The sequence below is a fragment of the Rhinatrema bivittatum genome, chromosome 17 (assembly GCF_901001135.1).
Source record: "Rhinatrema bivittatum chromosome 17, aRhiBiv1.1, whole genome shotgun sequence".
Lineage (NCBI taxonomy): Eukaryota > Metazoa > Chordata > Amphibia > Gymnophiona > Rhinatrematidae > Rhinatrema > Rhinatrema bivittatum.
In genome coordinates this window covers 19,738,987-19,751,209 of record NC_042631.1, presented here as the reverse complement: position 1 = coordinate 19,751,209, position 12,223 = coordinate 19,738,987, and the positions used below count along the sequence as shown (strand labels likewise).

Genomic DNA, 12,223 nt, shown 5'->3' with positions numbered 1-12,223 from the left:
CCGACTGGTTTGCGGCCCTCGATGACCGGAATTGCCCACCCCTGATCTACCGCCAACCGGTGGGTGTCTCCCTTGAGGGATAGTTTGGTCTCCCTCCCTCCCGGGGGGGGGGGGGGGGGCCCTAGCCAGTCGGAGAACCAACGGTTGGGTCTGCAAACACAACCCACACCCACCCCCCCTCCCCTGCACAGTGGTGCACTGCAGGAATGTACTGTTTTACAAGGACACGAAAACATTAGCGATACATTGCTACATCACTTGGTGTCAGATCGCATCCAAAACACAAGGACGCCAACAAAATATCGGTTATGTCACTCATGCTGTTTTGGCAGGTGCTAAAGCATTTTAATGCTCACTACAAAAACATAGATGTCGTAAAAAGCAGCGCATGCTACAATATTTCTCAAATGACTCGAAATAAAATGAAACGAAAAACAGTGAGGATGGCCTTCCTTGCACCCCCTCCAGCGCGCCTGGAACTCAGGAGCCAGATCTGAACTCCTTTCTTTTAAGATGTGCAGCTTCCAGTCTCTAACAGGCGCGCGCACACACAACCACCAGTAAAACAGTGCACTTAACAGATGTGTGCAGCTGGCCAGAAGTGCCCTGCTCGGCCTACTGCTTGAAAAGGAGAGTACCCTGGTTCAGATTGGTTGAGCCACCTTCCAGCCTGAACTGCCAACAGTTTAAACGTCCCCTGCGGTAGTCACCGAAGTGCTTTATTCCGAGCGGACTCTGGCTGCGGTGGGAAAAACGTGCCTCAGCCGTCCTGGCCACTGCCCTCTTTGCCGACAGATGTCCGGAGCGGCTCAGGCCGAAGCCCTAATCACAGGCTTCGGTGTTCTTTAGCCTCGTCTAGACCCAAAGTCTCCCACGTTCACGCGTATGATTTTAACAAAAAAATAAGAACCCTCTAAGGGGGGGGAGGGGGTGTTTTTTGATTGCTCGTTTGACTGCAAGCAATGAAGTTGCTGGACTCTAATGCGAGCCACTACAAATCTGGAAAAAGTCCAATATCCAACCTACAGCTTGCAAAGGGAAAGATTAAAACCAGCAGAACTTCTCTCGGAAGTTTATTTTCATTCTGACTCCTTCCTCTGGGGGGTTCTCCCTCTCCTCCAGGGCATCCTCTCTCTCTCTCTCGTTTCTTTGGAAACCGATCTTGCCTCTTTCACATGGAAGCAATGCAATTTCCTAATTAAGGAAGACATTTCTCTCCTTTTTATGATTTTATAAAAAACAAAAACAAAAAAAAAACCCCGTCTGCATCTCTGAATGGTCTTCTTGCTCCCCATCTGAGCTGCAAATATGTAAGTTATAATAACTATAAGTATAATGCCAGGTCTTGAGAGAGTCCATGATAACGTCTAATTAAATCATTCAATCAGGAAACAAATTGCACCGAAATATCAGTGCAGCTCCCGGGAGAGAGATTTCCTTCCGTTATAGCTTTCTGGCAATTAGGTGAGACCCTACAAAACGTGAACTCGGGTGACCCCCCCCCCCCAGCAGCGCAACGTCCTGTCAGACGGTGTTCAGCCGCCTAATATTCTCCCAGAATGCAGCAGTTTACCCTGCTGTGGGGACTCAGAAGGTGACCTCTGAGATCTCTTTCCTTCACGGTGCGCTCTGACAGCAAAGAATTAAAAGGCAGATCTCGACATGTCTCTCCCCCCCACACCTCTTCATGGGCCTGAGCCCGTCAGCGGCTGTCACCATGGCTCTGAGCAGCAGGGATAGATGCTGGGGGAGGGGGGGGGGGTGACAGGGCAGGTCTGCACCACACGGCAGCCCTGGTGGCGGTGGTCTACCCGCTCACCAACTGGCTCCAGGTCGATCCGGTCCTGGTTTTACCCACTGCATGCCGGGAACATCTAGGGTTGATTTCCCTATGACAAGCCCCCCCCCCCCCCCCACCACCAGAGACAGCAGTATAAAACAGAGACCGGCTGACCCTGAAAAGCCACAGCTGTCCTCACTCAACTTCCGCGCCAAGGAGGCAGACGTTTGAACTGGAAAGGGGAACGGCCACGCAGGTTCTCTCTCAGGTGGTCGGCAGCTCGCAGGTCAGACAGAGCAGGAGGCGGGTGGGGGCCAGGTTATAAATGAACTCAATGGCCTGTGATCGCAGGAGTGAGGGCAGGTGCACAGTGCTCGCCCATCCTGCTGCTTCCTGAAAGATGTGCAGTCTTTGGGGGAAGAGACAAAGGCATTTTACCGATCCTGGGGTGGGATGGAGAAGCAGAGCCTGCCGGGGCAATATGCAAAAGCAATCTAGCCCTGTTACCACAGAGCCGTGCGCCTCGCCTGCCCTATCTGAACGTCGCCCTCCTGTGGCCGGCTGAAAGCGAGGCGCCGGCCTCCACGGCATGGACCACAGGGAGGAAGCCCCCAGATGACATTTCCACTAAGGCACTTTCAGTGCTCATACTTCTATTTTTCTAATTTTCAAAAACTAAACTACCTGGGCAGTTTTTTGTTTTTTTTGAAAACCTGCATAAAAGTACGTTATACTAAAAGCATCTGCGCTCTCTACAACCCACGATGCCCCACTCCTGCCACCATTCATGCCAACGAGGATAAGCCGAGGCAGTAAAACGCTGATCACTTTTCTTGGCTATTCGTGATCAGCAGCACGGAGGGATTGCGGGGAGACAGCTGTACTGCGGATCCGACGTCAGCAGGTTCTGCTCCGCGACCGACCCGGTTATTCGCTCTTCCTGCTTAGATAGTGTGGAGCGCAGGTGCGTTTGGGTGTTTACATCTACGGGCTTTAAAGCGCTGCATAGGAACCGTCATGTTATCACTTTTGAAACTGGCATCAAGAGGAGGAGAGGAAGGGGTCCCCACGCTGCTTTGGTCCCTACCCGTTCGGGGCCAGAAGGCTCATGAGGAAACTTGCCTCAGCGTTACAGCTTCTCTCCCCCCCGAGTCACCATTCGACAGCAGCACGGGTCGGGAGGAAGTTAAAGAGGTGGCCTGTGTTCTACAACTCACACCCAGATAAAGCCCGGCTAGCACTTTTGAAAACAGGCCGGCAAGAGGCTAGCGAGAGAAATCGGCGCTTGCCTTAAAAACGCATCGTTTAGTCCGGAACCGCGAGGAGATGAAAAGTCATCGCGTGCTCAGTGTTACCGCGTGGAAAGTAAAGGCCCCTCATCCTCGCCCAGGCCTCTCAGCTCCAGCAGATCAGCCGGGCTCCCCTGAATCCTGTTTGCCCCCTCCTCCCCCCTCACTCAGACCGGGGGAAGAGGGGGGGGGGGGGTTGTCAAGGTATCACATGAGCCTGGCCCTTTTCTTCTTGCGTTTATCTTGCAGCCACCTCCTATTTTTCTTTTGGAAAGGAACCTGTTATGTGCTTGGACCGTTCGTGGCAGACAAACGTGATACCACAGTCTGAAGCCTCAAAGGATGACTAAGCCCTGCTCGGTTTTTAATTTATTTGTTGAGTTTTATATACCGTCATTCGGTAGAGCCATCATAACGGTTTACAAAAAGTGTACATTTTTCTTAGCAGCTGTGTAACAGAAATGGGGGTTATCATAGACCTTTCCGAGTTCCTCAGTTTGCCTTGGATTGTAACTTTATTTCCAGTCTTCCATATTCCAGGACAGGCTGCTCGGGGCACCACTTTCAGAGCTCCCTGCATGCTCCAGGTCCAGACACAGACCGTGCTCCTGGGCTCATTAAGCCTCTGAACACAGGCAAAGAATCTCTAGCTGGCAGCTCTCCAGAAGCAGAGATGCCAGAAAGCAGCCGGCAAAGTGGTTCTGGAAGGTAATAGGTCTTTATTTTAAACCGAGTCATGTGCTGCTCTTTTCTTTCCAAGAGCAGGCTCGGGATGTGCAAGAATTTTGAAACGGGATGTTATATGAGACAGATAATTTGGAAGAGTTGGAAGGCGGACGGGAAAGCAGAGAGTTTGCATGCCTTCTTTCGGATGGGAGTTATCCTAAGCTCTGAAAATGGGCAGATGTGCTCTGCGGGACAGGATACATTCATCCAGGATGAGCACACCTTAATTACAAGCGATTTTTAAAAAATAAATAAACAAACAAATAAAAGAGGCACGAGCAGCCTAAGAGGGATGAAGGATCAGAGAAGAGGAAAAGGAAGTAGAACGGAGAAGGCAAGGCCTGAACAAGAAGTGCACTGCATGTGGGGGAAGGTTAACCAGGGTACGGGTTGTTTGAGGAGGAAGAAGTGGAGTCCAGCTGGCCAAAGGTTTAAATTCCCCCAGGTACGGTAATTGGCTTTGGGAAAGAGGGGCAGCCACAGAGACCAGCAGAGACGGGGGGGGGGGGGGGGGGGAGAGCTCCCCCCGGCCAGAGAGCAGGTGCATGCTCCAAAATCGGCCAGGACAGCAGCCAGACAAGCGCAGCTGTCAGCGGCCAAAGAAAGGGAACGCGAGCCTCCCTGCCGCCTCTCGGCGCTCCCTGTTGCTTAACCCCAAAAGGAAGGCCTTGAAACAGGACTGGTCAGACAGCTCTCCTGTATGCGAGCAGGCAGGGTGCAACAATCGGGGCCGTTCACTGGAATTTTCCTGTGTTTTTCAACTGGAGCTCGCTCTCAGACTTTCCGATTCAATTTTATCAGAAAAGCACTCTAAAAATTGTAAACAAAAAAAAAAATCATTAAACTAAGCAAGAACAAATCTTCTAAAGTGGTCATTACAGTCTAGTTCTGTAAAACTAGGCCTTTGTCAGTGTTGGAGAATTGATGGATAAATATTAATTTGACAGAACATGAAATGAAATTTTTTGAGTTTTTAAATGGGGTATTCAAAACATCTGTAACAGAAAGGAAACGTTCTAATGACTTCCAGCAACCCAGCAAGCCGTATGTGCTTAAACTAGGTCTGATTAGCAGTGATGGGGAAGCAAAAAACTTAAAAAAAAACAAACTCAAAACCCAGCGCCCTGTGCGTGTCACTTGGTTAATGGGCACTCAGGCGTGGCAGGATCTGGGCACGGAGCCTTCCCAGCTTCCAATCCAGGGGCCGGCAGTTCTGGTCCTGGCGTGCCACAAGCACGCCCGGTTATCAGGAGATCCACGGTGAATGTGTGTGAGGGTTATTTGCATGCGCCGCCTCCACTGTATGTAAATGCATCCCAGGCGTAGTCATTGTGGGCGTCTTGAAAGGCAGAAGCCCTTCAGGACCGGAGCTGCCGTACGCCTCTTCTAATCTGAAGCAGTCTCCTGAGCAGGGGGCTGAAATCCAACAGCAGAACCCAGGTACCCGGTCCCGCAAGACGACATTAACCATCCTGGTCATTGCCGGGCCCGGAATTAGACCGGGGCAATGTAGGCAATTGACCAGGGCTGCCATATTTCCAGTCCAAAAGGAAAGCGCCACTGTTGCAAAAAAAAAGAGCGAGCCTGCTCTAGCAATCCAGTTCAAAGGGACACTGCTCTGGCACTCTGGAGGGGGAGTGGGGGGTAGAGGGACTTCACCCACCACCTGAGCTCCAGGGTCTCCAATGCTGCCTATGGGCACCCAAATCTTACTTCCGGCCCTGGTCATTATACTAATATGATGCATGCTTCAATTTCTGTTGCCTGCTGCACAGATTATGTCAATAAGATTAAAATATATATATATATATATATATATATATATATATATATATATATATATATATGCACTGCACTGTTTACTGTCTGCAGACAGGAAAAACATAGAAAAGGAAAATCCCTTAAAACAGTACTAGTGTCATCACCCAGAGGGAGCGAGAAGAGGTAGAAGGTACTTGGGAACCCAACACCCGCACATGCTGCTTACCCAGACACAGAGAGCTGTTGCAGCAGATGGGAAGAGAATGATGTGTTTAGCAAGGACATATCTAGCTGCCAGCCAGCGACTGGTGCGAACATTTACCTACTTGGCTGAACAGCTAACAACCCTCCCCCCCCCAGTTGACAATGTTCAGAAGAGGAGGTCAAATTTGAACATCGCACAGCCTTGAGCAGATGTGCCATGATCAAGTGTCGGCCCCCTGCAGCTCCGCACAGATGTGTCAGCAGCTGTTCCATTCGATGACGACGACCCCAGACTTGGGACAGTTCTGGAAGAGGTGGTGCTGCATCCACTGAGCTCGCTGAGGGAATCTGTGCAGGGACAGGAACCACAAGCTTTTTTTTTTTTTTTTGGAAGGTGCCTCTGGCTCACCGATGTGGAGTCGATCAACGGGATGGCACCAGGGCAGCCCACGCTGGTCCTGCGCTGCACGAAACGGGTTCAGTACACCTCAATGATGGTAGCTGGTGCACCCATGAAGGGCTCCCTCTTCTCGTTAAGATTTGCAGCCCAGCCAAAGCGCGAGCACTTTTTCGGAGCACTGCTGCTGGACTTTGCCCTGCAAAGGGGCATTAGGAAAGGAGTGGGTCTGCAATTGACTGTGAAACCAGGTGTGATGGTTGCATGGAGACTCAAGGCTGCATTTTACAAATGCCTTGATTTGTTTGGACACGAAGGCGACCATCACTGACAAACTGTGTCATCACCCAGAATGAGTGAGAAGATACAGGGGTCGGATAGTCTGGTGCTAAGGACGCCACGTGCTACACACATACACACACACACAGCAGGCAAGAGTCAGCTGGCAGGCAGAACACACCCTCGTTTGCCCCCTAGTGACTGGAGCTAGCATTTGCATGCAGAATACAAGGCTGATGTTCTTGTAAAACTATTTGGTTCTTCGAATAAAAAATAAATAAATAAATCTGCAGGTGGAAGTGAGAAAACAATCTGAATGGCAAAAACCACACTCAGATAAAAAAAAAAAAAAAATTCGCCAGGCAGAATGCATTCTCACTTGTGATCATTGCAGCCAGTGCAACTGGAATGGCTCCTTTACTAACAGTGTGCATTCCGGTCACTGGTGCCCCTTTTTGAGGATGGGAATGCTGCACATAAGAAAGAAAAAAAACACCCAACCAGTTATAGAATCGTGCGTTAATCCACTCAGCCCAAGCCCCATCCTCAGCCAAGCGAGGAAAATAGCACATTGTTGGCGAAGCTCGCAGGATGCCGGGTCCCTGGCTTCTGGGGCTGGGTTATTTTTGAACACTGCTGGGAGGGAGGGGCGGGTTGGGTACATTTGATCTCCGGGTTACGGGACGGTCGGCATTTCAGCGAGAGCGCCAGGCAATATTGGAAGCTACAGAGTGCCTAATAGCGATTAAGAAAATCTGCATTAAAAAAAAAAAAAGGAAAGAAAATCACTATTTCCCATTCAGGAAGAGCGTGCAGCAAGACAAGAACCTTCGTGTTTCTGAAAGAGGAAGCCCCCCCCCCCCCGTACAGCGGTTCTCCCTCCAGCACCTCTCGATGCCCCCCCCCCCCCTATGCCCGTTCCAACGCTGTGCCCAGCGCATCGGCCGCCTCGCTCGTAGGACGCCTTCAACTTTTTAGTCCCACGCCAGCCCCGCGTTTTAAGAGGCGAAAACGTACCTTGTATGTGTTGGTTGATGACACTTTCCAAGCGATCCAGCCGCTCAATAATCTTTAAAGTCTCCCCTTTGTCTTCCTCCAACTTTTTCTCCTGCGTCGGCTCCTGCACTTTGATATAAACACTTGCAATGTAGTTGGTGACCCAGCCCACGTACAGCAAACAGATGATGTTGATCATTCCACTCAGGATCACACAAGTGGACACTAAAGTTTTGGTTTTCCTGGTGCAAAGCATCCTGAGATCCCTCCATATAGCTCCCGCACCGGTGATCCAAAATAAAATGCACTTTAAAGAAAAGGGGGGGGGGGGGGGGGGAAGCAACTCCCAAATGAAGAGAACTCAAGTCAGTGAATTTCCATTAAAAAAAAAAAAAAAGAAAGAAATCCCAATCCGGCTACAAATTGTTCTTCCTTTACCACAGGCTCTGATCAGGGTCTGAGGGGTTCTTTCATCGACGCCAAGTCTGAGGGAAGGGCACCACGCGGGCGGGCACCGGGACGCTAACTTCGCTCAGCTCCGCGCCGCTGCCCATCGCAGGCAGCCGGAGCATCACTCTCCCAGCCCGCGAGCCGACGGCAAGCGAGAGAACGAGCCGCGCCAGCTCGGACTGACGCGACGGCGGGGCCAATAGGGCGCCGTCTCAGGCGGAGGGCGGGCGCTTGGCACGAGCAAACCAATGGCGGCAGGGGCCGGACCGAGAAGGGGGCGGGGTCCTGCAGGCAGGGCCGCGCCCACCTGCTGCCCTGTGGTCCTGAGCGTGCTGGAGCGGCGGGGGATCGCTAGGGGGTGTTCCGCGCGACGACCTGCCCAGTGTGCTGGCATGGACGCTGAAAAAAAAAAGCTCATTCCCCCGACCCCCCCCCCCCTCGTCGCTGACAATTGGATGCTGTTTCCCCCCCGCTGCAAACACAAGTTCGGCTTCTTCCATGTTTCCCAAGGGTGAAAGGAAAGGTTTGCTTCTTTGACTTAGGCATTAACGTCGCGTGTTGGTTTCTTGTTTTCTCTGTACGGCCATGAGCGCTAATAGACCATGAGAAATCAAGAAACCGCTGCTCTAATGCTATTTGCTTTTTAATATGCGCTGAGGACAAACTCAACTGTTCAAGAGCGCGATGTTTGCATGTTTTATGACTGATTTTGGCCAAGTAATTAATGTCTGCTGTTCTCTTTACGTAAGTTGAAATCATATCTTTGCACTCAGCTGCTGCATGGAGACAATGGAATCGGGGGTTCAGGATTCTAATGCCAGCAGAAGAGACGATCCAAATACTGATTACATTAGCTTTGCATTGTTTTCTCTGTGAAGACTTCAGTTTGGGCAAGATCTAGTTACAGGGTTGACTAACTCCAGTCCTGGAGAGCCACAAACAAGTAGGGTTGTCAGGATACCCACAATGAATGTGCATGAGATAGATTTGCAATGGAGGCAGTCTGTAGCTCGGGAGGACTGGAGTTGGCCACCCCTGATTTAGTAAAAAGACATAGTGGACATAGAAAAAAAAATACAGAGAAGAACAACAAAAGTAATAAAGGGAACGGAAAAACTACTTTATGGAGAAAGGCTAAACAGGTTAGGGCTCTGTAGTTTGGAAAAGAGATGATTGAGAGGGGATATGACTGAAATTTATAAAATCATGAGAGGGTTAGAATGAGTAAATAGGAAACCGTTATTTACCCTTTCTAGGCATATTCTATGAAACTAGCACCCGGCAGATTTTAAACAAATTGCAAGGAAATACACGGTACTTTCTCAGAAAAAATGCTGGCATACATTTACACCTGCTAATTTTTCCAAGAAAAAACATACACAGCCTTTTGAAAATTAAAAAGCAGGCATGTTAAATGCAAGCCCTCCCCCAGCCGCACCCTTGGCACCTCCCTTCTCACTGCAGATTAGGGGCCCTCTGCACATTCTTGTACCTGCAAATAGGGTGTACAGTTATCAAAGACCCCATTTCCACAAGTAAAGTTCTGTGTACCAGTAGATACGGCTTTGAAAAATACCCTCTGTATGGACATATTACTGAAGGAGCCTTCCGTCTGAACCACTCTTAAGAGAAGAGGCGGATGGACATGCTCAGTTGAAGATGCTAGCCAGTAGCTTGCTGTAACACTACAATAGCAAAGACAGATGAGTTTTGTTTCCTGTTAATTAAAGCTTTCATTAAGTACATAAAGCACTGTGCATTCGTTTGCGACAAAATAGGAAATATAGACGATATTTCCTATTTCGTCGCATTTCGGGGGGCCGCCCAAACGATAGGAAAACCCACAAAATTTCGTGCGGTTTTCTTATCATTTTTCGGAGGGGGGGGGGGGGAGAAAGGACACATTAAAAAAACAAAACAAAACCCCAAATCCACCCCAAATGTAATTAAGTGCAACCCCCCACCCTCCTGACCCCCCAAGACTTGCCTGACCCCCGCCCAAGACTTACTGAAAGTCCCTGGTGGTCCAGCGAGGGTCTCGGGAGCGATCTCCCCCTCTCGGGCCATCGGCTGCCACTCAAAATGGCACCGATGGCCCTTTGCCCTTACCATGTGATGGGCTGTCAGTGCCATTGGTCGGCCCCCGTCACATGGTAGGAGCAAAGGATGGCCCGCGCCATTATTTAAGATGGTGCCGGCCGTCCATTGCTCCTATCATGTGACAGAGGCCGGCCAATGGCACCGATAGCCCCTGTCACATGGTAAGCGCAAAGGGCCACCAGCACCATTTTATTTACTGGCAACTGACGGCCCGAGAGCAGATCGTTCCCAGGACCCCTGCTGGACCACCAGGGATTTTCGGTATGTTTGGGGGGTCGAGAGGATGGGGGGGGGGGGGGTTGTAATTAATTAAATCTGAAGGGTTAGGGTGTTTGGCTTTTTTTTTCGGTTTGGGACAGCCGAAAAAAAATACGGCCCGAACTGCGGGAAACAAAATTTCCTGCGGCAGGCCGATAATGAAGGCCGAACCAAATCTCTATAAAGCAGTACAAGGCAACAGAGGACATGGGCAACCTTTGCTTTTCTTTTATTTGTTCAGTACTTTCTAATTTCAGTCCTATGTTTGGATATCATTGTTTGTTTGTTGAGTTATAACTATGACTGTCATTTTGTAAACCACTGTGATCTCCTCATGGAACGACGATATATAAAATGTCTAAATAAACAAATATCTGTTCCTGAAATGAGATGTGTAAGAGTATCATGAAAATGATCTTTCTCTCTACCCGTGATGCATTCCCCTAAGCTTTTCCTCTTGTGCCACTTGGACAAATCTCGATTTGTGGCAATAAATTATTTCTTTGGAAGGAGTGAACGTGGCACGACAGTGGCAGAGCAGTGAGGGCACAGAGCTGCAGAGCTATAGACTTTGCAGTGTTCCCGTGTGACCTTGCACAATCTTATTTTGCCTCCCTCTGCTCCTAGATATGACTGCTGTAAGCTCTTTAGGTAAGGAACTTGTGACATTGCCCAGTATCTTGTACAGGGCTGAATATGTTGATAGTACCTTGTAAATAATTAGTATTTATCCATTTTCTGCTCTATAATATGCAAGTCATCTCATGGTGATTTAGTGCAAAAGGGAATGAAAATAACTCAAATTACAAAATTCCCCTGCCATGAGAACAATTCTTTATTGCATCGCCTATGTCCAAATTCTCTTGTAGCTTAAACTAATTTATGTATTGCTGCCTGGCGAGGCATTTTCAGAGCCCTGCATTCGTTTTTTGTTTTTTTTTTTAGCCGGGCTGTAAATTCTGTTTCTAGCTCAAAGCCTTTTTTGGGTTTAATTTTGCTTTCCTCTTACGAATCAGTGCGGTTCCGTCTTCCTCTTTAGCTGGATGTTAATCGACATTAGCAGCGTCCCGTGGTCAGAGCAGAGCGAGTCTTGATGTGGCTGAGAGCTGTACATTACAAGCGCTGCTCTCACCCTCTGTCAGTTTGTGGGAGTGCGGTCATTTTAAGGATGGCAATAAGGTGCTGCTTCACTAATTAGAATTGCAATCAGGTTAAGTGGAATCAAGAGTCAAGGTATGAAACAATGTGACCTATAAATGTAACTAGATAAATAGGTAAGGGTGTCGCCAAAAGGGTCCCTTAGGTGAGAGACTTTCGCAGACCCTGAATGTAAGAGAGAATAGGAGGGGGCTGTGCTCCCTGCCACTCCCCACTGGGAGGCGTCTGCCTTTAACTAAACCCGGGATGCCCGGGCCCTAGCACTTGGATCCAAGGAGGATCTGCAGGGGATCTCAGGAAAGAGAGGAGTTAATCCCGTGCTCTTCATATTCTGGGGGGGGGGGATTAGCTAAGAGTCCTGGATTTGTGCTTGGAGGCAGGTTGGGAAGTCTGCCTGTTGGAAGACTATCAGCAGAGCCTCTTCTGAAGTTGTATCAGGCAGCGTTTCCAGTCTCCTGCTGGGAAGAAAGGACCCTGCTTCCAGCTTGCAGGTAACATCCAGGGACGTGTCTAGGGAGTGCAGGTTTTTTCCTTTTTGTTTTTTTAAGTGCGCTATTCCAGAGGGCACAATCTGTGAGCTTTTCATCTGCAATCAAGGTAAACAGTAAAAGGATTTACTCGGCGTCGTGTCATGTTGTTGCCGACACATTAGCAGAACACCTGCAGTGAAAGCCCAGTCATCTCCCCCCTCGCTCAGGTCAGAATGGGATGTCATCCCCTCCGAATATGGGATGTCATCCCCTCCGAATATATCCCTACGCCCTACTAGCTGGGAGAACGGGGGCTGATGCAATACTAACATGGAAATGAGGGCTAGCTAAAGAT

The 12,223-nt window shown here is 49.5% G+C and overlaps 1 protein-coding gene across 2 annotated transcripts in view; it reads right to left on the bottom strand.

Annotated features, from left to right (window-relative positions):
- Positions 1–8,044, bottom strand: part of GALNT18 (polypeptide N-acetylgalactosaminyltransferase 18) — a 389,972-nt gene extending 381,928 nt beyond the window's left edge. Inside the window, exon 1 of one of the 2 annotated variants that reach the window (XM_029582567.1) lies at positions 7,454–8,044. In XM_029582567.1, the coding sequence (XP_029438427.1) occupies positions 7,454–7,688 (235 nt within the window). In that variant the 5' untranslated portion in view covers positions 7,689–8,044. The remainder of the gene's footprint in view (positions 1–7,453) is intronic. The other variant, XM_029582566.1, reaches the window with a different exon arrangement.
- Between the last annotated feature and the right edge of the window lie 4,179 nt (positions 8,045–12,223).